This window comes from Bos grunniens, chromosome 18, assembly GCF_055505025.1.
Source record: "Bos grunniens cultivar Pamir isolate PY7600 chromosome 18, Bosgru_T2T1.0, whole genome shotgun sequence".
In the NCBI taxonomy this organism is placed as follows: Eukaryota; Metazoa; Chordata; class Mammalia; order Artiodactyla; family Bovidae; genus Bos; species Bos grunniens.
The window spans coordinates 24,869,695-24,896,627 of record NC_141182.1 but is presented as its reverse complement, the minus strand read 5'-3'; the positions used below and the strand labels follow the sequence as shown (position 1 = coordinate 24,896,627).

At 47.4% G+C, this 26,933-nt stretch overlaps 1 protein-coding gene and 1 long non-coding RNA gene across 2 annotated transcripts; one reads left to right on the top strand and one right to left on the bottom strand.

The window, feature by feature from the left end:
• Window positions 1-76: 76 nt before the first annotated feature.
• On the bottom strand, window positions 77-26,891 carry LOC147353270 (liver carboxylesterase-like). Its single transcript, XM_086350748.1, has 14 exons — window positions 26,811-26,891; window positions 24,147-24,351; window positions 20,507-20,651; window positions 19,598-19,731; window positions 17,361-17,514; window positions 15,559-15,663; window positions 13,236-13,340; window positions 10,869-10,907; window positions 8,214-8,354; window positions 6,354-6,434; window positions 5,926-6,073; window positions 1,739-1,870; window positions 677-749; window positions 77-411 (listed from the first exon to the last, which is right to left on the bottom strand). The coding sequence occupies exons 1-14, from the start codon at window positions 26,860-26,862 to the stop codon at window positions 228-230; spliced, it is 1,698 nt and encodes a 565-aa protein (XP_086206874.1). The 5' UTR covers window positions 26,863-26,891; the 3' UTR covers window positions 77-227.
• Window positions 20,898-23,337, top strand: LOC147353271 (uncharacterized). Its single transcript, XR_015145496.1, has 2 exons — window positions 20,898-21,067; window positions 23,056-23,337. It is a non-coding gene; the product is annotated as an uncharacterized LOC147353271 (long non-coding RNA).
• Window positions 26,892-26,933: the final 42 nt, after the last annotated feature.

Sequence of the window (26,933 nt, the reverse complement as noted above, 5' to 3'; positions counted from 1 at the left end):
GCCGATGGTGCCCACTGCCTTCATCCTTCTCTCACTGAGGAGGATGACTATTCCAGCGCAAGACAAAGACATTGACTTGGTCTCCAAAAGAATGTTTATTTCCAAATCGAGGCCACAGAAACAGAAACTCCCCCTCCCTGACCTCTGCCACTCCCATCGGATAATTCCTCAGCCTCCACAATAAGACGCCTCTTTGGTCCATAAACATTTCTAGAGAAACCCCCGGTTTACAGCTCAACATGTTTTGACCGTGGTGCCTTCTTTGTTGCCTCCTGGGACAGAAGCTCGTTCCAGAAAGCCACTTTCTCACTTTTCAGCTTCTCGGCTGCCTGAGTGTTAACACCAATCTGAAGGTATCCTTCTTTCTGGTCATACGCTGGCCAGTGGGGAAGCCCCTTCCCATTGGGATTCCTAGAACAAAATCAAACAGAAATTCCCCAAAGCTGCTGTGTGGTCTTGGACCTCTGAGATTGTCAGGGACCCCCCTGACTTCATTTCTGCCAAAGGCTCAAATGCCTCCAGAGATAGGAGGCTGACCATGTCCTGGGCAGCCAATCTATCACGGGGAGCTCTCATCTCAGAGGTCACAGGGCGGGGCGTTTGACCATCACACATTGGAAGCTCCCCCCACCCAACAGACACGCCCAACCCCGCTCCATGTCTGCCAGCAGCTCACCCATTCCGAGCAAAGTTGGCCCAAAATTTCATCATCATCTTGCTGAGGTTGATCTCTTCTTCTGAGGCACCATCTGTGGGGAGGGGACAAAGCCAATGCTGCTCAAAGAGTGGTTCATGGGCAGTAGCAGCACTTGAGAAATTGTTAATAAATTCAGAAATGGGGGCCTTACTCCAGACCTACTGAGTCTGAGTCTGCATTTTAAGAAGATCTTGGGTAACACAAGTGGACTTTAAACTTGACAGTTACCAACTGAGGCTGGGCTCAGTGAAGGGCTGCAGTCGATCCATAAGCTGACTGCCTTGTCTTCTGTGCCCACGCGACTGCCCTTCTGCCTTTAGTGTTTCAGGGACACACCCCAGGGTTGCTGCTAGAGTAACCCCACTCCCAGGATGCTCTCCTTTGGGTCTTTTCTCAGTGTCTTTGATCCACACACATTTTCATAGAATCTGGAAAATAACTGAGCTCCAAGATCCCGCAAAAGTCACCCAACCAGGAAATGCCCAGAGGCATTGTGTGTAATGAACAGTTCTGTGATGTGTCACACACAATTTGTCTGTAACTACTAATGGTTAAGGCATTGAAGACATCTGTGAAAAGTTTTTATTTTTTTTAATATTACACACCTAGATATATTATGATATTAAAAGATATGAGTTTTAGACAGATAGATGATTGGATAGAGAGACACACATGTTAGTCCTGATTCAAGGTAAATAACAACTCTAATTTTACCCTCACGCACATTCTGATGTGTTCTTGTGAGGGCAGAGTGAGTGGTGGCCTTCTAGCCCTGAGCAGGGCCCTGCGGGTGACCCAGCTCCCGTCTTGCTAATGCCCGGTCTGGATTCTTACAGTGACCAGGGTGAGGGCACAAGGATTCACATTCTCCATCAGGTTCATTAGAGCAAAAGGATGGTTGGGACCTTTGTCCTTCCACCCTGTTATGGTGAATTCAGGAAACTAAGACCTGGAGAGAAGGAGGAACCTGCCCAAGGTCACCAAATAAACTTGAACCCAGATCTCCTAACTCCAAGTTCATAGTCACCAAAGGGCCATCACCTTGCAAAACTGGAATCCCGAAGACAGAGGACTGTTCATCCCCATGGTCCCCTATCACTGTCTTGGATTTCAGCTCTGATGAGAATCTTGGGCGATACTGAAATTCGTACATGTAGGTTGGGACTCCAGCATCTGGAAAACATGGATTCATACATGGTTCATTTCAGCAGACGCACACCTGATGGTATCAAGGTCTCCGGGGGTCTGTGAGCAATCAGGAAATTGGGGGCACGCCTAGTCCTGAGTGAATAACAACAGTATGAATAGCAGCTGCCCCCTGTGAGAACCAACCGTGTGCCAACCTTGTGTGTTCCTACAGGAAGCCCCTGGTTATGAGCACATGAAAAATTTTGGAAAAATTTCATCACTTGTTTAAGGCTGCGTAGTTGGTAGAGGTGGAAAAGGATTTGAGCTGGGTATTTATTGAATGAGTAAGTGAAGAGTGAATGAATGAATGTTGAAACCTTGAGTAGCTCCATTCTAAATAAATATAGGGGCACTGGGTCAGTTCACATAAGCCCCTTTTGATCATCCATGCACAAGGACATCCATACATGCACACTTTATTGTATTTCATTGCTGACAGGCTAGTCTTCATTTCCTTTGAGAATACCTGCAGCCTGACAGGTGTCTTCCATTATGTCCATTTTTGAACCTTTCCAGTGATTTTCACATGTATTCCAAGAGTGAAGTAAATTCAAGTTGTGAGCCTGAACGTGCGGATTTAAACACAAACCTATGCAGAAAGGGGAAAATTTGCTCCCCGTGTCTCAGGAAACCTCAATCCAGTATTTCCTTTTTGTCCGTCCTCTCACATGTCTTGATTCCTGCGTGGCTCAGGGAGTGTGCAGCACTGGCAGAAGGAAGAAGGGGCTGAGGAAGGGGACAGTCCCTCTCTCCTGGCCTCTCTCCTCCCCTCTCCTCTCCCCTCTCCTCTCCCCTCTCTCCACCCCGTCTCGAAGCCCCAAGAAGAGTCAGTTTTCCTGCTGATGCTTTAGCAGAGATGCTCATCTTGTTCCTTCAGGGCTAACTCGTGGGCCCCCCACCTGGGGAGCTCTGTGCTTTGCACTGATCGTTATGCCACAGCCAGTGACTGTAATGGGGAAGGGTCAGGCCCCAAGGCAGACTGGTGGGCAGATATCACAACATCCCCTCCCCGCCTTGGGGATACTATCACATTTGGAAAATGCCAAAAAAAAAAAAAAAGGAAAATGAACAAAATGATCACTTATAATCGCACTGCTCAGAGTGCAGAGTGCTCTGTTAATATTTCAGAACTTATTCCACTTATGCATATAAAATTATGATACTATTGATAATTATGTTATTACATATGCCCATAATAATTGCTTCACGTCATTAAAATTTCCCAACAAAGTAGTTTAACAATATATGCCATCCCAACAGGAGGATGTAAAATAATTTGTTTAATTGCCTCCCTCATCTCCCACCTTTGCACTTTGGTTTAGCAAGAGGTGGTTTTTGGAAGAAGCAATCCTCTGTGGTCCCACAAGCCACTTATTAAACAGTTGCTTCAAGGCTGTGGGCTTCCCTGGTGGTTCAGATGATAAAGTATCTGTCTGCAATGCTGGAGACCCAGGTTCGATCCCTGGGTCGAGAAGATCCCCTGGAGAAGGAAATGGCAACCCACTCTCGCCTGGAAAATCTCATGGACAGAGGAGCCTGGTAGGCTACAGTCCATGGTGCTGCAAAGAGTTGGACACGACTAAGTGACTTGACTTTACTTCAGTGTCAAGCAGAGAATGCCGTAAGGAGGGGCTTTAACCTTGGCTCTACCATTTTAAAGTTTTAGAAAGAACTCATGATCCAACCATAGGGGAAAGAACTTTCATGAATGAGAGAAATTATTTTTGGGAGCATATTGCCCAAAAGATATTTTTGTTCATTTTTTTCTTTTTAACATTTCTGGCTTAAACTTCTGAGATTTATTAAATTCCTACAACCACAACACAAGTCTTCAAAAGAATAAGTAGGGCACAGGTTTGAATAGTAACATTTAGGAACAATAAGAAAAGCAGAGGGAAGGAAATAGCTAGCAATAAAAAATACACAAATTTAAACAGTGTGATGTTCTTTTTTCTCTATTTGGTAAGGAGGGGCTTATGAAATTGGCAGCATTATTTTTATTTTTTAATCTGAGTATCTTAACAGAGAGAATTAAGAAATACTCATTCTTATATACTGGAAGCAATTTCACAATATGTATCAAGAACTTTAAAATGGTCCTACAAGCTAGCCTAGTAATTAAACCTTTAGTAACCAAATCTAAAAAAAAAATCATCAGAGATTTCATTAAAGATATATGCACATCAGGCTGAGCATAATATTTTACAGCATCAAAGTATGGTCAGCCTGCCTCAATATCCAGTAGGACAGGAATACTAAAGTAAATTTTAATGTATTATTCCATGAGATAATAGATGCTTTTTATGAGTTTTCATTGACATTGAGGAAATGCTTACCATATAGGATTCCATGAAAAAAACACAATATAAAATTAATATTTAAATTATATGTAAGTCATGGGAAGATTAATGAAGAAAATATGTCAAAAATTTATAGTGGATATTTCTATGAATTTTGAAGGCTTCCAAGGTTAGAGCTAGCTTTGACTATAAATTTGACTAGAAACTAGAAATTTCTAGTTTCTTCTTTATGTGTTTCCATATTTTCAAAATGTTCTACAACTATAAGATGCTAATTTTTATATTCAGAATAAGTTCTCTTCTGTATAAAAAAAGACTTAAGACAAGTACAAAAACTTAAAAAAAGGAAAGCATAATGTTAATGAAGTCTGGGAATTCCAAGCAAAAATGACTCTGATGGGGGTCCGACACATCCTGACTCACCCAAGATGACTGGGTCAACAGACAATGAAGCAGAGGAAACCACATGTATGGAGAGACAAGACCACTTTGTGAGAGAACAGCTCTGACCCCAGGCCGCCCCTGGCTGAAGAGCTTCATCAAGACCCTAGGGAGGAGGAAGGGTAACCAGAACCTATCCATGACTGTATTGAACTGGGGGGACCTGGTAGGTCAGCTGTAGCTACTTTTTATTATGCTTATAGAGTCCCAAATTCTAAAACCCTTCTAGCATGGTTAGAAAGAGTGATCTGGGTCAGAGAACCACGTCCTGCCTTGCAGACTAGGTGAGAGATAGCTCCTGGAAAGGGAGGGTCCTGTGAGGACCTCAGCAAGGCACTCCAAAAGGACACCTCCTGTCCAGGTGAGCTCCTCCATCCTTGGCCTCATGCCCCTAGGGCCCCCTCACACACAGTCTTGGGATATGCTAAAAGGTCCTGCGATAGACCCAGCACACACTGGCATGGAACAAGGCCAGCTGCAGACATCAACATTCTCCAGACCACTTGCCCCATACCTCCCTCTGCTCAGTCCTTTGGGTTTTCTTGGTCCCAGACAACATTCCTGATCCGACACTTGGCCTCATGCTATCTCAGCTCCACTGGTTAACAAACTAGTCTGAAGCTATCTCTGACCTTGGAAGGTTTCTAAGACAAAACCTCCAATATTTGCCCTGTGGCCCCACAGACTACTGTAATTCAGGTGAGGGACCCCGGGGCAGAGACTGTTGGTGTCTCCCCAAGTCCCCTGCTTCTGGGCACACTGGCCAGAGTCCCACCTCCTGCATCTGTAGCTCTTCGCCTGAGGTCTTCGGCAGCCAGAGACCATGCTGCCCACATGTGCAGCAGATTAAAGCACCAGGGAATTAACTGCCCTTGGGAACAGCCTTCAACTGATGACTCATCAAAGCTGGAGGATAAATACCCCAGCTCTCTTGCCACTGACTGGGGAAAACCCTGAGCCACGTCTTCTGCTGGTTTCCCAGTGATTCCCCAGCCCCAGGTGTCCGTGGTGGATACTCGCTTGACAGCACAGTGTAGACTGACTTCCTTGTCCATCCGTGTCACTTCTCCACTCCTCTACCAGTGTTATCTGGGATCACCCCAAATACACTGCCTGCATTTAGATCCTTCCTCAGAGTCTGCTTCTGGTGGAAACCAAAATAGGACAGTGCCCCACCCCTGGCTATGTGGAATGCATCTTGAAGTTTTCTTATATCTTTCTGTGCTGAGGGTTAAGACAGAATACAGTGTGAAGCTGGTGGGGTCAGGGTCCCTCTCCTGTCCAATGTCGAAGACTCACCTCTGTGGTAGCGGGCCGTGTTCACAGACGGGACACCAAACAACCTATCTGCAATCAAGTCCAGGAGCAGGTCTTTCTTTTGGACGGGGTCATGTGTCCCTCCTAAATACTTGTCAGTGGCCACTGGAGCCAGTTCCTCAGGGATGTTCTGAAATAGATCAAAAGTTAAAGTGACCACCAAGCCCTAGTGAACAGCCCTGGCTTCCCCAGCCAGGGAGGAAGGCTTGCATTAATGGTGAACTTCTCAGGCCCCATGCCACCACTCCTGCCCACCCCTGGTGGTGAGGTGGAAAGGCAGAAAAATAGGAGCTGAACCCCCCTGACCCCTAGCCCCAGTCTTCATTTTGCCATCAGATGCTCTGAAATTGGAAACAAGCCCCTGCCCCTCTTTGGTGCTCAGCCAGTTTCTGTGATTTCTAGAGTCTTACAAGGATGGGGTAGGACTTCCACACGAATGACGTGGCCATCTCCTGGTCCATCTTGCCTGCAGTGAGTGGGAAGCCCATGAGCTGTTAAAACAAAGGTTAAGCAATTATGAAATCATCAGGAAATAGCAGGAAAAACCAAAGTGACCAACAGACCAAACTAAATGGAGGCTGAAGGTCACTTTGTCATGCGTTTTTGATGAGTTTTGGACTCAAATGGACTTTAATATCCAGAGACCAAGGAGTGTAAAGAGGATAATGTAATTGTTAAGGGAAGCTGTCCTAGTCCTTGTGTGTGTGTGTGTATATGTGTGTGTGTGTGTGTGTGTGTGTGTAGACACACACAGACAAACAATTAGAGTCCCCAGAGTGGTCCAGACAGACAGGGAAGATTTCGGCCAGCCTAGGGTTGAAGTGAAGGGCTCTGGGGCAGATGACACGGACCCACAAATACCCTACCTGTGTCAGATAACTGGTAAAAAAAAGTGAAAGTATTAGTAGCTCAGTCATGTCTAACTCTTTGCAACCCCATCGACTGTAGCCCAACAGGCTCCTCTGTTTGTGGAATTTTCCAGACAAGAATACTGGAGTGGGTAGCCATTCCCTTCTCCAGGGGATCTTCCTGACCCAGGGGCTTTACAGGCAGATTTGATAGTCAGATAACTGAGAAAGCCCCAAATCCTGCCATTATGACTTTGGTCCTTTGGTATAACCTCTGAAATCATTCTGAAGAACCGCAGAACTACAACTCCATTAAAGCTCAGCCCTAAGAGACTAGACCAAACTCCAGGACAGCTAAAGAAGGCTTAAGGCCATGTCCCCAGGATGACCGCAGGCCCTCTTCAAGAGCTCTGGGCTGCCAGGAGATTTTACTGTTTGTTTCCGCCAAAGCCTGGTGATAGGCAGGTAGGTCCCTGAACTCCCTCTTAGAGCAGTTACTTTAGAACTCTTGTAATTATAAATCTTTTCTTTGTCCCTTTACATGTAAATCTACCACCCAAAGCTGTTTCCTCAAGGACCTGAGAGCCATCTCTATGAAAAACAAACATGCAGGGGATAATTCTTGCTCTGTCCTCCAGTCCCTGTGAAAAGATAAAGGCCTAAGTTCAGTGGGAACCTTGATTCTACACACTGCCTCCTGTCATAAGACAGAAGTTTGTTTCTTCTCCAGATAAACTCCAGCTAACAAATCCAGGTGGTCCAGTCACATGGACAATCCACCCCACCCCACCCCACTCCCACCCACTCCTTAAATAAGCTCCAGGCTTTCATTTCAGGGATTGGATTCAGTTCACGATGGATCTTTTCCCTAGAGCAGGGGTGTAACTGAATCAAATCTGTTACCACGTCACCTAGTGTCCGGCTTTGTTTATCTTTGGCAGAAGGGAAAGCCCTTCCTAACTTTTGAAGTCAATTTTAACCCAGGAGGAAGCAGGCTCCTCTGACTCTTTCCGTGAGATGAGTGAGAGCATGGGTGACCAGGGGTGATTAGTGGGGAAAGCATGAAAACAGCAAGCCCTAGGGGAGAGGCTGCAGGTCCCAGACCTCACTCTCCAGAACCCTCGAGCCCCTGGCCCCGTCCAGGCCTTGGGTTTCATCTGCCCACTGACGATCTCCACCGGCCCTCCCGGAACTAGCATTTCAGGATCCATGGATAGGGGGACAATCACAGAGTGTGTGGGGATGTGGGTCCCCAGGGCTACATCTCCCAGATGACAGTGTGGACCATCGGAGATAGTTTTCATGGAAATGTCAACTTTTGTATGATGAGGACAGCTGGCCTGGTCCCAGAGAGGGGTCTGTGACCAGAGATGGGAGGGTGATGGGATGGGAGACAAGTTTATGAGGCCTGCGCTTTCTCACCAAAGGCAGAATCCAGCCAAACTCCTGCTTGTTGATTCCGACGATGTAGGGAACGGTGTTGAAGTTCTTTTCAGCCAGCATCTCTTCTGGCATCTTCGGCAGCAGCACTCCGTCAACCACGGTGGGCAGGAAAGGATAGGTCTGGGGAAGAGGGCAGAGTATTGTCTGTGCTTCCCCTTCCAGGTCACACCCGCATCCCTGTCTCCACCTGCCGGAGCTCACAACCAGTATCACACACCTGAGTCCTAACAAAGAGGGATAACTCTGTGGACCCCAGAGGGTAGGACTCTGACCAGGGGACAGCAGTGGCCAGGTGATGGGGACAGATCTTCAGTCAATTTGGTATAAAAATATATAATATAATGTGCATATATTTGAAGTATCTATCTATCTATCTATCTATCTATCTATATGTCTCTTTCCAGTCTCATTCAGCTCTCTGTATTTGTGATACTTAAGCTCTAAAAACTTACTGTAACGGACTTCCCTGGTGGTCCCCCAGTTAAGAGACTGTCTGCCAATGCAGGGGACATGGGGTTTAATCCCTGGTCCGGGAAGATTCCGCAGGCCTCAGGGCAACTAAGCCAACAAGGGCTCAGCGGTTCCCTGGGTGATGGGACTGTAAATCCCTTGGCCATCAGCCTCAACAGTGCTGCCCACTGTGCTTTTTTTTTAATCCGCCTTCATCTCATAAAATCACAAACATAGCTTGTTTTTCATGGCTTCGTCACACGCTATAGATGTTAATTTAGCATATTCCTAAGCAGCTCAACGAACTGATCGGCAAATAATCTTTTCCTTATTCTGGATGCTACGCATTGTTGATTCATTAACACTGAATTCTTGACCAGCAGCACTGTCATCCATGCCTGAAGGCAGTTTGTCTAATACTCGTATTTCTCACAAGTCAGACACATCGTAGGCTGCCTGCACTTAGGCACACTAGACAGCCCTTCTGTCTGTGGTCGGGATTATTTTAAACAGCAAAACTGACAGCACAAAACTCAAGAATGCAAAAGGTGGCACTAAATAGGACCATGAAAAGATATGTTAATGGTATTAGAGATGAAACAAAAAGACAAAAATGTAGCTCCTTGTTTGATCTCTGTGAAGAAAAGGGAACCCTCCTACACTGTTGGTGGGAATGTAAATTTGTGCAGCCACCTTGCAGAACGGTATGGAGGTTCCTTAAAAAGCTAAAAATATTATCATATGACCCTGCAATCCCACTCCGAGGCATATATCCACAGAAAACTCTAATTCAAAAAGACACATGCATCTCAATGTTCACAACAGCCCTATTTACAGTAGCCAAGACATGAAAGCAATCTAAATGTCCATCGACAGATAAATGGATAAAGAAGATATGGAACATATGATGGATGGAATATTACTCAGCCATGAAAAAGGATGAAACAATGCCATTTGCAGTAACATGGGTGGCCGCAGGGATTACATACTAGGTGAAGTAAGTCAGAAAGAGAAGGACAAATGCCATATGATATCACTTATATGTGGAATCTAAAATATGATGCAAATAAACTTATTTACAAAACAAAACAGACTCACAGACAGAAAACAAACTATAGTTACCAAAGGGGAAAAGGGGTCGAGTGGGGATAAATTAGGAGTTTGGGATTAGCAGATACAAACTCCTATATATAAAACAGATAAGCAACAAGACCCTACAGAGGGAGCTATATTCAATATCCTGTAATAAACCATGGAGAAGGAAATGGCAACCCACTCCAGTGTTCTTGCCTGGAGAATCCCAGGGACAGGGGAGCCTGGTGGGCTGCCGTCTCTGGGGTCGCACAGAGTCAGACACGACTGAAGTGACTTAGTAGTAGTAGTAATTAAACCATAACGGAAAATAATATTAAAAAGATTGTGTATGTATATGTATAGTTGAATCATTTCACTATATACCAGAAACCAGTCCAACACTGCAAATCTACTTAAAAAAAAAAAAAAAAACTTTGTTGAATGACTAAGTCTCATTTGATCCTCTCTACACCTTTTAAGGTAAGACTCCCCAGGGAGTCTGCAGAGAGGCCAGGACTGAGATGCCACAGAAGTAATGCCATCAGAACCTGGTGAAGGGAAGCGTTGGAAGGTGGGAGGAGACGAAGGAGATGGGAGACTGCTGTTGGAGTTTCCCACATGGCTGGGAGGAGAGTGGTGTCCTGAGGACTCAAGACTCATGGCTCCTTTCCCCACATCCCTGCAAACAGTGCGACTTGCACAGTCAGTCAACCTGAAGCCCCCCCAGGAGATGATCCGGGCTCCTCCTGGAGGCTTCTGAAGAGCCCCTTACCCAGTCATCTCCACTCCCCACAGTGGAGGTTTCTCGTTCACCTTCTCCCAACAGGGCGTTTTCAGGAATGTAAACAAGACCATGGGCTGTTTGGGGACAGGGACACAGAGTTGGTGATGGAGAGCACTGCCTGGGGGTAAGGGTACTGGGTTCTAGTCTGATGACTGGTCTCCTCCTGGGGCCACCCGGACATTACTCTAGCTCTCTCCGGGCGTCAGCAGGGTAAACACAAGGAGCTACTATGGCTTCACATGGGAGAATTCCTGTCATTCATATGTAACTGGAGCTTAAAGGTGTCAAGTCTTAAAACCCATAATAAAGAAACCAAAGGTCCTTACCTTTGTTGGGTCTCCCAAGAAATTAAGAGTGAAAAAGTTCTGTGAAGACAAAGACAGAGGGTGTGGTGAGGAGGCTTCCTGGGAAGAAAGCTGACCTCTGTGAGCTGTCCCAAAGGTACCAAGTACTCCTTCCTGGTGCCACCCTGGCTGGGCTGAAAGGAAGCAGGCACGACACCCTCCCCTGGGCACCAGCACAGGGAGCAGGTGTGGGATGGGGGAGGGGAGCTCTGCAGAGGACTGTTGGTTGCCTGCCCTGCCCTTCACCCATTTCCCCTTCTTCTTCCTCCAGGCAACAACACCCTGATTTTCCTTTGGGGGACCCCCTCTCCCCAACTCTCACTCCATGATTACAGGCATCTGTATGTGACCTCAGATGCACCAAATCCCTGAATACAGGGACTACTTCAGCGGTGGACATGTGCCCATGTCAGTTCAATAGAGTTTACCCAAAACTTTTGCTGGAGTTATTGGGAAAGAGGGTTTCTAAGCAGATAGGATGTAAGACTAGAGTATTGTTGTTTAACTTCCCTAGGGGCCAGATCTGCCTAAGAGTGAAGCCAACACAGAAAGGTAAAAGCTGAGGGATAGAGACTGATTCTTAATAGCATCATATGTGCATCCAGATCCAGCCACGCCAGAAGCCGTCAACTCCTGGACTTGTCCGTGAGTTACCAGAAGATTCTGTCACAATATATTCCTCTCTCTTCTCAAAGCACTTTGAGATGAGTTTTCTCATCTTGCATTAGAAAATCCTGACTCCTACAAACTCACTGAAAATTCTCTTTGTTGTAAGTTTACCACAATTGTACTGACATTATTGTTATACTGTAGCTAACAGGCCTGACCAGTACATATGAGGTCACCAAAAACGGTCTCTCCATTATGTGTTGTAGCCCTGCAATCCAGGTGCATGTGTCCATGTGTGTGTGTCTATGTGTGTGTACTAGGGTGAGAAGGTAATCATGGAAACACTTCCACATGATCTCAGAAAACTGAGGAGGATTATAGAGGCTCTGGGTTTTACCAAAGTTACCAATTCTCCCTTTATAAACTGGACTTCATGTACCACATTGAGAGGTGCTGAAATAAATTCACATCCTTTCAGGCATTAGAAGGCAGTTGTGTTTTCATTCTTTGAACATATTGGTCACATCATGTGAGCCTGAGAAGCCAGGATCTAAGTCCCAAGGCCACACTGGAAAGGGCTCAGAGTCCAGTGTTAGAGACTTGTTTCTGGGGGTCCAGGAATACCCTCCGAGTCCAGACAGAGAGCCCAGGTGCTTAGGTTACTCTGGGCTTTCTTTCAAACCCTCCCCGACAGAGAGGATAGTTTCTATTGGCCTGGGTGCTATATTTCTGGGTGTCCATCCTGCTGTGGCTTCTCTGTGATGACGCACTGCCACAGACATCCATCAAACCTCACAGGTCACCTTCTCTGTGAAGTATCCTTGCTTAGTACAACAAATACTTCCCCTCTCTGTATGCCTACCACACAGAGCCCACAAAGTATGTGGGTGTGTTTCTCCCTGGAAAGTTCCTTGTGAGCAGGGACTATATAGCTGATTCACGTTCACATCACCCTCCCTGCTACCACCCCTCCCCGCCGCACACACATTTAACCTAGATACATGGATGGATGAAGTGGTCAGTAGGTGGAGTACTGGTGAGTCAGATGGACAAGTGGATACATGGAGATGGGTGATGGATGGATCACTGATTGGAGGGACGGATGATGGAGTGACAATACTGGTGTCTGGATGGTGCATGGATAATTAATAATAGATGAATGAAAAGTTTTGAATGGATTTGTGGACTGGATAGAGGAATGATAAGATAGATGAATAAATGAATGGATGGTTGGATAGATTAATGGGTTGATGTACAGTTTTCCTAGAATAACAACTGAGGCAGAGTCTTAAAAAAATCTAGAAAAGTGGCCCACCATTAGCTTAAAAATGAAAAGGTTTCTAAGTTAACTAAGATAAATTGTGATAATCTTTCCAAAAATATTTGTTTTTTATATTTCTGTCCCTAAAGTTCAGGATGGTAGTTACCTCTGAAATATACAATGTTTAATTTTTTAAAATATATCTAAAAATGAGAATAGAAAAAATGTTTTGATAGATCTAGAGGATTATTAATTGTTCATTATGTTCTTTTTTTGACTTTGCTAAAGTTTGAGATATTCATAATAATAAATAAAAACAGTTCCCCATTCAGATCCAGAGGCTGACACTGCTCCTGGGAGGTGAGAAACTGTCCCAGGTAATTTTTCTAGGGCAAGAGGACTGAAGCTGAAATGGTGAAGCCTGGAGCCATGTTTCCAGGGTTGGCGGCTTGTTTTTCCAAGAGAACTGATGCACTTACCATCTTTTGTGTTATCTCCAAGAGCTCGTCCTCCGTCTTCTGGCGCAGGCAGTGAACAAGGACAGCCGAGGTGATGGTTTTGCACCCAGCAAAGGCAGCAATTCGCTACAGAGATCACAGGTGACAGCAGAATTCAAGAGTCACTTCTCTTCCCTCCATCAGTACTGAGGTGTTCTGTCCCAACCTCAATTTCTCAAGGCAGCCAGAGGTAGCAGAAAACACCCGAGACCAGGACTTCCCTGGTGGTCCAGTGGTTAAGAATCCGCCTGCCAGTGCAGGGGATCCGGGTTCATCCCTGGTCTGGGAGGATTCCATCTGCTGCAGGCAACTAAAGCCACGCACCACAACTGCTGAAGCCCCTGCACCCCAGACCCCATGCTCTGTAACAAGAGAACCCACCACAGTGAGAAGCCTGTGCGCCACAACTAGAGAAAGCCTGCACACAGCAATAAACACTCAGCACAGTCAAAATAAATACATGATTAAAAAAAAATAATAATAAAATTAAAGTTTAAAACACTAAAAGAAGAAGAAGAAGAAAGAAAAAGAAAATGCTCCAGACCAGTTTGCGTGGGTCCTGGGTCCCAGTCATGCCGATTATACAGCCTCTGCTCTGTTACTTTATGTCTGTTAAAATGGGCACAATATCCTTGAAACTGAAGAGAGGTATCATGGAATGGAGCTTAAAAATGTGGAATCCACAATCCCACTATCTAATTTCAAATCTTGTCTCATCCAATTAACAGCCATGTGGCCTCAGGCCAGTCACTGGCAAAGTGAAGCCAGAGGGGAAGATGCAGCGGAGAACTCAGGCGCCAGGATGGTGGGGCACTGGAGAGTGTGCACACTGGAGACGGGTCCAGTGTCTGACATGCAATCAGTGCTCAGCCATAAGAAGTGGACAGAGTAGGGGGAGAGAGAGAGGGAGGTAGGGCAAGAATAAGAATCTTAGATTCCTTCATTATCTTAGATTCCTCCCTTTAAGTGAGGCTGCTGGCCCTACCCCTCCACCAACCAGCCCGACCAAAATGCTCCACATCACTGACTCTAAGGCACACTCCTCAGCAGGGCCTTTGTGTTGCTCACCCTTCCCTGTCTTCCTAACATTCTCCAAATAAAGGCAAAGTCCCCACTAGGTCCTATGTAGCATGGCCCTGCCAATGGCCGCATCCTCAGCTCTCTCCAGGTGCTGTCTGCACTTTCTGCCCTGGCCATATCAGCCTTCCTCACCCTCTCACTTGAGATACCTGCTCCTGCCACAGGACACTTGCTCAGGATGTTCCCTCTTCCTGGATATTCTTTTCTTACCAAGTAATTTACTGCTCACCCTTCTCATCTCAACTCGTTGATCATTATTTTTTCCAGGAGCCTTTCCTGATAACTTCTCCCTACACACTGGACTAAGTGCTCCTTTTGGATTCTTTTGACATCAGGTACCTCTTCTCTCGGAGAAGGCAATGGCACCCCACTCCAGTACTCTTGCCTGGAAAATCCCATGGATGGAGGAGCCTGGTAGGCTGCAGTCCATGGGGTCGCTAACAGTCGGACACAACTGAGCGACTTCACTTTCACTTTTCCTTTCATGCATTGGAGAAGGAAATGGCAACCCACTCCAGTGTTCTTGCGTGGAGAATCCCAGGGACGGGGGAGCCTGGTGGGCTGCCGTCTATGGGGTCGCACAGAGTCAGACACGACTGAAGCGACTTAGCAGCAGTAGCAGTAGCTCTTCTCTATTGCTCTAGTCACAGTTGACATTTTACAAGTTGTGCAATTGTATAACTATTACTCTATCTCCTAAATTATAATAGAAGCTTCATGAGGTTGCCAGATGTCAGATTATATCAAAACTACTTGTTGAGTGAATGAATGATTGAATGAATGCTCCAGGAACCTACCCCAGTCACAAGCCCCCAGGGAAAATCCACTCCAGGCTCACATGAGGCCAATGAGTTCAGCAGACTCAGACACTGAGGGAGGCAACACAGATGCCACTGCCCACTGTGCAGCCCCTCACCCCACCTGGCACACTTTGGGACGCATGTTCAGTGCAAAGTGCGCCGGGGCTGGCAGTCCAGAGTCACGAGCCCGAGTCCAGCTCTGCCCTCATCACTGGCTGACCTTGACAAGTTCTTCTGCTCTCTGCCCCAGTTTGCTTAGCAGGAGAACTGGGAGGTGGGGCGGAGTGTGTCCTCGCCCTTCCTGGTCAGCCACCCTCACTGCTATGATTCTCTGAGGATGTCAGCCAGACCCTGTGATAAGAAAGGGCCCTGACAACTTCAGCAGAGCAGAGCATGGTGTAGGGACAGTCCAGTGTGAGACCTACCTTAGCTTCAGCCTTAGAGTCCTTCTTGACCAGGCCAGGAATAAGGGCAACGCCACTCTCTGAGATGGCCCGGTGGAAGAGATTCTTGGCCAGAGGAGATAAAACCTGGGAGGAGAGTGGCAAGAAAGGGAGTTTATGCTCACAGGGAGTGGGGTCTTCAAGAGCTAGACCCATCCATAGCCCCATCCTGGACTGTTCCTATGGAGACCGTGGGGCTCAGTGGACATGACAGGTCCTTGCTTGAACTGACTGACCTTGTTCCCTAGACTGACCGGAGGGTCCAGCTTCTCCAAGAAAACCTCCTCTAGAGGGAACCAGGTGTACAGAGTGAGGCATAACAGTCAAAGTATCTGAAAGGCAGCTGGAAATTTCTAGCATCGATTTAAACACACAGTTCTAATTTTCCAATTCCATTACTCAGGATTTAAGGGAAATGATTTGGAGGCAAACAAAAATCTCCAAGATGTTCACGTTATTCATAACAGTAAAAAGTGGAAATAACACAAGGTGTTATATGACATTGGGTAAATAAGGTATTTTTCATTCTTCATTCAAAGACTAGAAATACTAATGACTATACACACAAAACATAAATAATAATTAATGGTTAGGGAAACATATATGCTATAATGTAAAGGAAGCTTTTTTGTTTAAAAATTCATACATATAGATAGATGATAGATAGGGTGATTCATGGGAAAAGGGCTATTCTGGTGGCTCAAATGGTAAAGAATCTGCCTGCAATGCAGGAGACCTGGGTTCAATCCCCGGGTTGGGAAGATACCCTGGAGGAGGTCATGGCAACCCACTGCAGTATTCTTGCCTGGAGAATCCCCAAGGACAGAGGAGCCTGGTGGGCTACAGTCCACAGGGTTGCAAAGAGTTAGACACGACTGAGCGACTAAGCACAGAACAGCACAACAGCATGGAAAAAAGACCAGAAAAATGAAACTGTCCATGGTGAGAATCACTGGCTAATGGGATTGTGGATGAATTTTTATTTGAGGGGGTTATCTATGATTTTCTTTTTTCTCCATTTTATAAAATATAAAAAAGTTTTCCCTGAATATTCAACTATGATTCCACATGTTTTAAAAATATAGTAATAGTGCTCAATAGTGAGGTAGTTGGAGTGTTTCCCACAGCTCCCAGCACCTTCTAATCTGGCTTTCCAGCTTTGCTTCCCGTGGTGTCTCCCCCATTCCCATTCCCCACACCACACTCCCAGGTCCTATCTGTGTCCCTTGTCGCCTGTCCCATCCCCCATCCCTCCTCTTCTTCTCCTTCTCCCCAGCCCAGCTCCATCCCTCAGCCCCAGAGACTGCTGCCCTCCCTCCTGGGCATGGACAAGCCCCCAGAGCCCTCAGAGGGGACCCCCAACCTGTTCCTAGTGCTCGTGTCTCCCTGAACTGTAGGCCTGGCTTCAAGTCAGACAAGGACACCCAGACCAACCTCATGGTCAGCTCCTCTGATTAATCATTTACACCCACCCCTAATCTCAAAAGAAGTGAGGTGAGTCCTAACGTTAAAATGATTAAGAAGGAGAGGATGAGCTCAACCGACACAGGACAGCAAGAGAGTGTCTGTCGCAGCTGTGGCTGCAGCTACGGCCCTGGAGGCTGAGCTGAGTCCTGAGCTTCCTGGGGGCCAAGGGGAGTCTGGCCATTAACTCTCCACCATCTGATGCTGCACAGAGGTGGGTCAGCCTTGAATCCAGATCTTGAAAGTAAAGGTCCCAGGACTAGATGGGCTGGTCTGCAAGGGGTCCCATCAGCAGCCACATCAGGGCCAGGAAGACTTACAAGAACGGAGACACTTTCCGCTCCTGCTGACCCTCCAAAGATGGTCACAGAGCCTGGATCCCCTCCAAAGTTGGCAATGTTCTCCTGGACCCAGTGCAGCGCAGCTACCTGGTCCAAGTGGCCCCAGTTTCCCCGGCTGTGCTCGTCCCCTGTGCTGTGAGTAAGAGAACAGGGTGGGGTTGGGGGCAGAGATGTCCCGGCAGGGCCCTGAGGACCAGAGATGGGGCTGGGGGTCCAGGGGAGCCTTCTGGAAAGGACTGGGCTTCCACAACCCTGACACAGGGTCTTCATCTTCTTCTATCCTATTCTGCTGTAGGGCTCTACATATCCATCCTTTATCTATTGACTGAGCATTTCCTATGAGTACATGGACTTCACAAATATCCAAAGAAGGGCGTTCCCGGTGGAAGAAACAGCAAGTGCAAAGGCCCTGGGGTCCAGTGAAGCAAAAGTGTGAGTCTAGGACATGCAGCTACAGAGGGTCCTGAGGCTCTGGGTGAGGACATCCATGTCGCTGTAAGTAAGAAGGGAAGCCATTGCAGAGATAACAAGATTCCATTTATGTCTTAAATGATCACTCTGGTTACTGTGGAACCAAGAGGATTTGGTGGTGACTGAATGTGGGGAGTGAAAAAAAGAGAAGAATTCATGCAACCATGAGGTTTTTATCCAGAGTAACTGGAAGGGTGTATTTGCCAATAGCTGAGCATGAGGCCCTGTTGAGGGGACCATGGGAGCCAAGGGTTATGTCTGTTAGTGGAGGAGTGAGGTGCCCTCAGATGCCCCATAGAGAAGGTAGGAGGCACTTAATGGTGTACTTGTGGGCTTCAGTGGAGAAAAGGGACTAAAAATAGGAAGCCTGGAAGTGCTCCCTGAGGTCACTCAAGGAATCAGTGGGACAAAGAAGGAGATGCACAGAGGCTGAGACAGGAGGAGGAGGGCCAGGGAGGAGCTGAGAAGGAGGACCCATGAGGGAGGAGGTGGCCAGGAGCCAGGAGAGGTCAGCTTTTCAAGAAGAACTGAGGGATCACGTGTGGATCTGCCAAGGTTGGCTGAGAGATGCTGGGGCATGGTGACCTGGACCAGAGTAGTCTGGTGTCTGGTTGGGGTGAAACCTTGGTTCATGTGGTAGAAGAGAGACTGGGGGAGAGGAAGTGGGGCGAGTATGTGCAGTTACACTGTCCCTGGGAGCAGACACGGGTCGTGGGGGGAAGAGCTGAAGGGTCTCCGTGAAGGGGACACATCCTGAGACACGACTCCCCTGGGACAACCCTCCCCCAGCCCACAGGTCTTTCCAGGGAGGTGACCACCTCTCACCCAGGCCACCCCCCAGCATCTCAGAGTAAGAGGTCCTGGCGCCAGTACATTCGGGAAAAGCTCAGTAACTGCCTGCTGGAAACCTGGTTCCTGTCCCCACAGAATCCACACAGGAGACTCAAGCCTTCACTTACGCATGTGCCAAGTTCCAGAAGGAAATGGGGTGAGTGGCCCAACGCTCCTCCCAGTAGATGTACCCCTGGAGTCAGATGCTCCTTACCACCTCCCAGTTCCAGGCACCCGTTCCTTCACCTACAAGACTTCACGGAGCTCCCACATGAGTCTACCCCTTCCTTTTTTTAAAAAAATTAATTTATTTTTTTAATTGGAGGCTAATTACTTTACAATATTGTGGTGGGTTCTGCCATACACTGACATGAATCAGCCACGGGTGTACATGTGTCCCCCAGGTCCTGAACCCTCCTCCTACCTCCCTCCCCATCCCTTCCCTTTGGGTTGTCCCAGTGCACCGGCTTTGAGTGCCCTGCTTCATGCATTGAACTTGGACTGGTCATCTATTTCACATATGGTAATATACATTTGCTTCCCCAGGAGATAAGATGTGTGAGCCTCTAAGTGCTGTGCTGCATGATAACTGTCATCTTAAAGATACTGCAACATGCCAGGCAGCAAAGTGAAAACGAGATAAGTAGTTCAGATGAGATAACATCTGGGTTGGGCTTGGTAGGAATAATAGGAGTGTGTCAGGGAGATTAGGTGTTTTATGTGTAAGAGCTCAGAAGTAAGTGCACCAGGGTGGCTGGGGAATGAGAAGGTAGGTGGAGCCCAATTAGGAGGGGACTCAGATGTCTTAGTAGGGAGCCTAGCAAGGAGCCCCTTGAGGGCTTGCATGACCAGAGTAGGGTCCTAGCACCCCCACACTCGGGGCAATGTGCCATCAGGAGAGTCCAGAGTCTTACCTGAAGAATCCCCAGATGCCCAGGCGGTACTGAATGGTCACCACCACCACATTTTCATGGGCAGAGAGGACCAGCCCATCACAGCTTGATGCTCCACCCATCAGCAGAGCTCCTCCATGGATCCACACCATCACCTGGATTGGGCGGGATGGTGGGGGAGGACCCAACCACACAGGTTACAGAAAGCAGAGCTGGGGAAGACCTCAGAGGCAGGTTTGGTCACCTACCCATTCTCCAGCAGTGGCCCAGGCCGCCACCCCACTCAGGGCACCCCAGCTGCCCCTGCCTGTCTCCCCTGCCCCAGTTCCACCTGCACTCAGCGCTCTTCATGCTGAGAGCATCATCATGGGAACAGCCAAGGCTCGAGCATCATCTTCTTTCCAACACTCCCACCACCCTCACTCCTGGGCCCCTCACCCAGCTCAGTACACTCAGCATGCAGAAGCCCTTGGTTAGAAGCTTGTTTCAGCTTCATCTTAGTTACCTTTTGTGTGGCGAATTCAACTTCTCATGTGAATGAATGATCGTGTCAAGAAGCCTATGCCCTGGGTGGTACCTCATCTTAATATGACTTCCTGCTGCCTCCTTCTGCTCCCCAAATCTCACCCATCCTCCAAAGACCGGCCTAAAAACCACCTCCTCCAAGAAGTCTTCAACCATTTGATGAATATGATCTGAAAACCTACTAGGTGCCAAGGACTGTGGTAAGAATTGAGGCCATTCATAATGCATGTCCCCAAATTAAGGAGTTCACATAGCAAGAAAGTGAGAATAGCTAAAGTTTTTGTTAACACCATCATCATGGGAACGGCCAAGGCTCGAGCATCATCTCCTCCCCAGCACTCCCACTCCTGGATCCCTCACTCCTGGACCCAACACCAGCCTTGACCAGTGGTTCCCACCGCTTACCGGCAGCCTGCTTCTCTTCATCAAGTCAGCAGGGGTGTAAATATTTAGGTAAAGACAGTCTTCAGAAAATTTAGTTTTAACAGTCTCCATTCCGTTGCTAATGAGGTCTGAGGTCATTTCCACCAACACTGCGTTTTGGGAGCACCTGGGAGGGGCAAGGAAAGAGAAGAACTCCTGATGTTCAATCAGAGCTGACCAAGGAGATGTCTCCTGTAGTGAGGCCAGGTCTTGGACTGGGAGAAGTAAGCCTGTAAACAGAGCTGTCTTACCAGATTCCAGACACTGGAATGGGTAGGAGACTACCTGGGGGGTCAGGATAGGGGGCTCTAGGGCTCACCAAGGTCTCTGGGGAGAGTGACTAATGAGAAGACCTGGCACCTCCCCCTTTCAGGAGCTTCGGAATGCATTGTGTCAAGAAGATGCTGCTTATGAGCCTGGAAGTGGACCATTTCCTGCATTCCCTGGTTGCAGCTGGCTCTCTGCTGCATAGCGAGTACAGGGTGCTTACGCTCCTCTACAGGTCAACTAGGAGTTCCAGTTCATGGGAGACTTCCAAAAACGGTGAGAAGCCACTCTGTTGGCAGTCATTTAAGGCATGCCACAGGTCAAGGGCAAAATATTTGTGGTGAACATTAGGAGAGCTTGGTTCTAGTTCTGCCTCTGCACTTACGTGCCGGGTGACCTTGGGCAAGTTTCTTCTCTGTTCTGGGTCTCAGTCTGCCACGTCTGAGTGCAGGGAATGATTTCTATAAGGGTCTTGCAGCACTGACATGCTAAGATTTTGTCAGCTCATCTCGTCAAGTGTTATGCATTGCCCAAATAATGGATCTGAAAGGTCTAACAGCGGTAACAGGCAATACTTAATATTTAAAAGACACTTGCTCCTTGTAAGGAAAGCTATGACCAACCTAGACTGCATATTAAAAGGCAGCGACATCACTTTGCTGACAAAGGTCCGTACAGTCAAAGCTATGGCTTTTCCCATAGTCATGTATAGATGTGAGAATTGGTCCATAAAGAAGGCTGAAGGCTAAGGAATTGACGCTTTTGAATTGTGGTGCTGGAGAAGACTAGAAAGTTCCTTGGACTGCAAGGAGATCCAACCGGTCAATCCTAAAGGAAATCAACCGTGAATATTCATTGGAATGACTGTTGCTGATGCTGACACTCCAATACTTTGGCCACGTGATACTAAGAGTCAACTTGTTGGAAAAGACCTTGATGCTGGGAAAGATTGAAGGCAAAAGGAAAAGAGGGTGGCAGAGGATGAGATGGTTAGATGGCATCACCGACTCAAGGGAGATGAATTTGAGTCCAGGAGATAGTGAAGGACAGAGGAGCCAGATGGGCTACAGTCCATGGGGTTGCAAAGATTCGGATATAACTTATGGACTGAACAACCACAAAATCTTCAGATCAGGGGCTTCCCGGGTGGCTCAGTGGTAAAGAATCTGCCTGCCAGTGCAGGAGACACAGGTTCAATCCCTGATTTGGGAAGATCCCACATGCCACGGGGCAACTAAGCCTGTGAGCCACAACTACTAAGTCTGTGCTCTAGAGCCTGGGAGCCTCAACTACTGACGCCTGCGCGCTAGATAAAGACTGCACAGCGTCAAAGACCCAGCACAGCCAAAAATAAGTAATAAGATAAATAAAATTATTTTAAAAAATCTTCAGATCAGACCCATGATATGGGTTCTATTATTATCCCCATTTTACAGTTGAGAAAACTGAGGCACAGAGAGGTTATAGAACCTGCCCAAGGTCACATAGCCATGAAGAGTCAGACTATGCACTGCTTATGTTTCCGAGGACATTATAAGCCACATTTCCAGATTTTCAGAAAGCAGGCATGGTGGCCCCCAGTACTGAGGTGCTTGGATGACATAGCTGTCAAATGACTGTCAGAGCCCCAAAGAGACCCTCTTGATTTCCATCCTGGAGGAGCTGTCCCCAGATCACCAAGGCAAGTGGATATAGTATTCATAAAAGGATACAATGAAAAATTAATGGGAAAGAGAGTTCAACATCACTAGTATTGAGATAAATGCAGAATAAACTCTAAAATTATATAAATAATTATGATGCTAATAATTATTATTATTTTGCCTACTCAATAGCCAAAATATTTTTAAATAATTTCAAGCATTGGCTACGGTCTGGTGAATGAAAGTTTTCATATATTAACGAAAAGAGTGTAGCTGGGACATTTTCGGAAGGAGATTTAACAAAAGGTGATACTGTTTTACTCAGAAATGTCATTTCTTGGAACTCAGCCTCAATTACTGTGAATGTGCATAAAGGTTTGGCTATAGGATGTTCATCACAGTGCTAATTATATTATCAAAAATATCCAGAACTTAATGGTCCCAAATAAGAGACTGGGTAAATAAACTATAACTCAATACCCAATGTAATGTAATGTCAGGCTGTGATATGTAATGACATATAACCATGTTTATGATACAAATGAGCAAAGCAGACATCCAAAGTATCTGTATCGGGCTTCCCTGGTGGTCCAATGGTTAAGAGTCTGCTTTGCAATGCAGGGACATCGGTTTGATCCCTGATCTGGGAAGCTCTCACACGCTGTGGGACAGTGAAGCCCGTGAGTCACAACGACTGAGTCCGAGCCCTACAGCCCATGCTTCACAACAAGAGAAGCCACGGCAGAGAGAAGCCCACGATCTCAACTAGAGAGTAGCCCCTGTTCCTTGCAACTAGGGGAAGCCCACGTGCAGCAACAAAGACCTGGTGCGGCCAATAAAACTTAATAATCAAAATTTTTAAAATTGTTAAAAAAAATAAAGAATCTGTATTGTGTGATATGATACTGTGATATAATAAGAAATGTGTCTTTGGTCTTCCCATTTCCTGCAAGGAGATCCTAAAGCCCTAGGAATTTCCTAAGTGAAGAGAGTGACAAACGCATCATATGTTGTGTTAATGAGGTGGTTCTGGACCCCACCTTAGGGCGGAGAGTAGCGGCAAGAGGCAGATCCTGGAAATCCCCAGAGATCCACGCATGTAGATGTCCTAGGTGTTCTGGGGGATGACTTTGACTTCTTTGCCCAACGTGGACACAGTGACTAGGACACACCGACCATTGCTCTCCTCCTTACTAGGCAGCAGTCACACCTGGGAGTTAGGAACTGGCGATACCCCAAAGACTCCCCACCCACACACTTCCTGGCCCACCTCACTCCCCAGCTGCATCGAAGATCAAGACAGAAGAATAAACAGAATCATTACTTCTGACCACTGCTCAACTCCTTGTTTTATTCCAAAGCACTTAGCCTATTCTTACATATTATTACTCTGCTACCTTGCATATTGCTCAGGATCTGTCTTTCCCTGCTACAAAGGCAAGCTGCATGAGGGTGGGATCTTTCTTTGGGTCACTGATGGATCCCAGGACACTAGAACACGCCTGACACATAGGAGGTGCTCCAGAAATATTGGTTGAATAAAAGGCTCTACAGTGCTGTGAGAATTCTGGAATGCTGGTAAGGATCTACAATATCTTGAGGATTTCAGAATAAAGCATAAGCCACTCAGAGGATTGCCTTGGCTCCTTCCTGCATCCCTTTGAGACTAACATCCCCACTGAACGATGCCAAAAGCCACACCCCCGGCTTACATGGGAGAGTAAGAGGTGGTATTCTTCACGAAGGTCCATGGTTCTGCAGGCTGCGGCGGAGCAAACCTCAAAGATCCAAGAGGAGGCTTGGCAAAAGGAATTCCCAGGAAAACGCCCACAGGCTGTGCAAATCCTTTTAAGCTGACATATTTTCCCAGGACTCTGCCCTGAGCGGTGTCCACAATAGGCGGTGAGGGTGGCAGCCCTGGTGGACATTGGGAGGAAATGAGGACACGTCAGAGGTGAAGGTTTGAACCGGATTCTGGGTGGACTTTGTTACCTTTGCCATGTGATCTTGAATGTCCTCTCAACTCTCTAAGCCTCAGCTTCTTATGTGAGAGAGAGTGAAGCTGACTATCCTTCCTAACTCACAGGGTCATCAGAGAGAGCGAGACTGGGGGTCACACTCTGTCTGTCCCATTCCCATGGAGCAGACAGTTCCTTCTCACTGAGCTCAAATGCATCTCCTGCAGTTGCCACGTCAGGCCTGGTCCTCCCTGCTTGGGGACATCCTGTACCTTCACAAGGCAGGTGGCCTTCGTGTTGACCCCTGTTCATGCTCATCTCTCAAGTCCTCTCTTGTCCATCCTCAACAGCTGCAGTTTGTTTAAGCATCCTAACAGAAAATGATTTCCAGCCTCTCACCCTCCCAATTGTTCCCCTTTAGATACAGATAAAACGACAACCTCTCCCTCAAAGCGTGTGGCCAGAACAGAGAAGAATAACCCAGATCTGGTCTTATAAACACATCTGATGATAACCTTCAAGAGACATGAAGTGGACAGATGGCCAATTGGCAAAGGTGAAAAAGTGGGTGGTGCTGTGAGGCACAGGCAGCAATGGTGACGGCGGCGGTTACCACCTGAGGTGCATGTAATGATGTGTATTGGGTACTTTCTCTGTGCCATGTGGACATTCCAATGACAAAAGCCTCGCTAGGGAAACATTAATATGCCCATTTTACAAAAGAGGTAACTGAAGAAATGGAGGAAGCCAGTATGGATCTTTAAAAGATGGAAATAGACTGACTCTACCCAGATAAACCAGCAGAAAGGGGATAATCAGCTTCTAATGTGCTTCTTACTCTGCTCTTCCCCTCAGTTCCAGGCCTCTCACAGTGTCACAGCACCAGGAAGAGGATTAAACCCAGTGTAGACTGGACTGTCAGAGCACTTGCTCTGGACTCAGGAGACAGGGATAGAATTCAGAGCATGATTTTCCAGCTGACCTTGGATACATACCTTTCCCCTCTCTGAGCCTCGGTTTTTCCATCTATAAAATGGTACAGATACATTCTGAGGGCTCTTGCTGCACCCTTGTATTAACCATGTCTTCTATGCTGTGTATTCTGATGCTTTGACACTGGGAGCCTTGCTGATTCTGGGGGGACTGCCCCTCCCAGAGTTAGCCAATCCCTGGAGACAGGAATGAACTTTCTCTTCCAGCATGCCAGAGGCTGAACCCCAACCACCTTCTTTATCAGGCCCTCCACAATGGCCACTATCATCCTGCCCTAATCACTCCAAGGCAAAGTACCTAACAGTTGTGGGCACTCCCTAAGCCCTAGAGCGTGGCGGGGATTGGCTAGTTCCCTCACCCTATCCAGCCCACCCCACTAACCAAGATAAAGTTCTTGCCCTGATTCCTCCCTTCTTCCTCTGCCCCTGACACACCTGGTGCTTCACCTTCTAGCCCGCCAGGTGGTGTCACACCCCCACCTCTGGGAAACTGGGAAAAACAAACTATCTCTTAAATGGCAATTGGCTCCTGATCTATGGGCTTTACCACACCTCAGGGTGTCTATTAATACACTATAAGTTATAACAACTCTTTTACTTATGAATCACTGCTTTTTCACTTTTTCCAATTCCAGACACTCTTTAGAAACAACCCATTTCACACTTAGAACAGCCCAATGATGTAGATATAGTTCTCACCTCCATTTTAGACGTGCAAAACTTAGACACAGAAAAGAAACATCCCTTGTCTAAGAATACATAGCTACTGAGTGCTGCCTTGGATGGGAACCCTTGTACACTGACTCCAGAGTGGACATTAATACTCCATTAACCCACTTTTGGAGAAGGCAGTGGCACCCCACTCCAGTACTCTTGCCTGGCAAATCCCATGGATGGAGGAGCCTGGTAGGCTGCAGTCCATGGGGTCCCTAGGAGTCGGACACGACTGAGTGACTTCACTTTCACTTTCATGCATTGGAGAAGGAAATGGCAACCCACTCCAGTGTTCTTGCCTGGAGAATCCCAGGGACCGGGGAGCCTGGTGAGCTGCCGTCTCTGGGGTCGCACAGAGACGGACAGGACTGAAGTGACTTAGCAGCAGCAGCAGCAGCAACCCACTTTTAGCCATATCTGGACTAATGATCAAGGGGGAAACAGACGGAGCTCGCCAAAGTCCTCAGCTGCTCAGCGATAGGTGAGCTGGTTGCCCTCCTGCACGTGGCACGGCCGGTGGGCTCCCAGTGGGTACCCTCCCCTTTGTCTCCTGTCGCCGCCGGGAGTTGGCAGAGCCTCAGAGTTCTGACAGCTCGCGCTGCTGTGGGACCTGGCAGCTTGTCACTGCTTTGCACTGTACGCTTCTCCTCCACCTGGTCCCCTACAAGGATTCCCAAAGACCGCCTGCTATTTGCATTTCAGGACGACTCACCCCAAGCCGTGGAAATGGCGAGGGAGGTCAGGACGAGAGCGACGAGCCCCATGGTGGCAGGACAGCAAGCTCTTCGTCCTCAGGTCTCTGTGCCTACCGAGGGCCTTATGAGTCAGCCCAGTT

Excerpts from the sequence above, each read along its gene's own strand:
- LOC147353270 (XM_086350748.1), bottom strand. The coding sequence starts at position 26,862 with ATGGGGCTCGTCGCTCTCGTCCTGACCTCCCTCGCCATTTCCACGGCT. Across the intron at positions 1,871-5,925 it reads CACGGCCCGCTACCACAGAG|ATGCTGGAGTCCCAACCTAC; the intron begins GTGAGTCTTCGA and ends CATGTTTTCCAG. Across the intron at positions 412-676 it reads GCCAACTTTGCTCGGAATGG|GAATCCCAATGGGAAGGGGC; the intron begins GTGAGCTGCTGG and ends ATTTTGTTCTAG.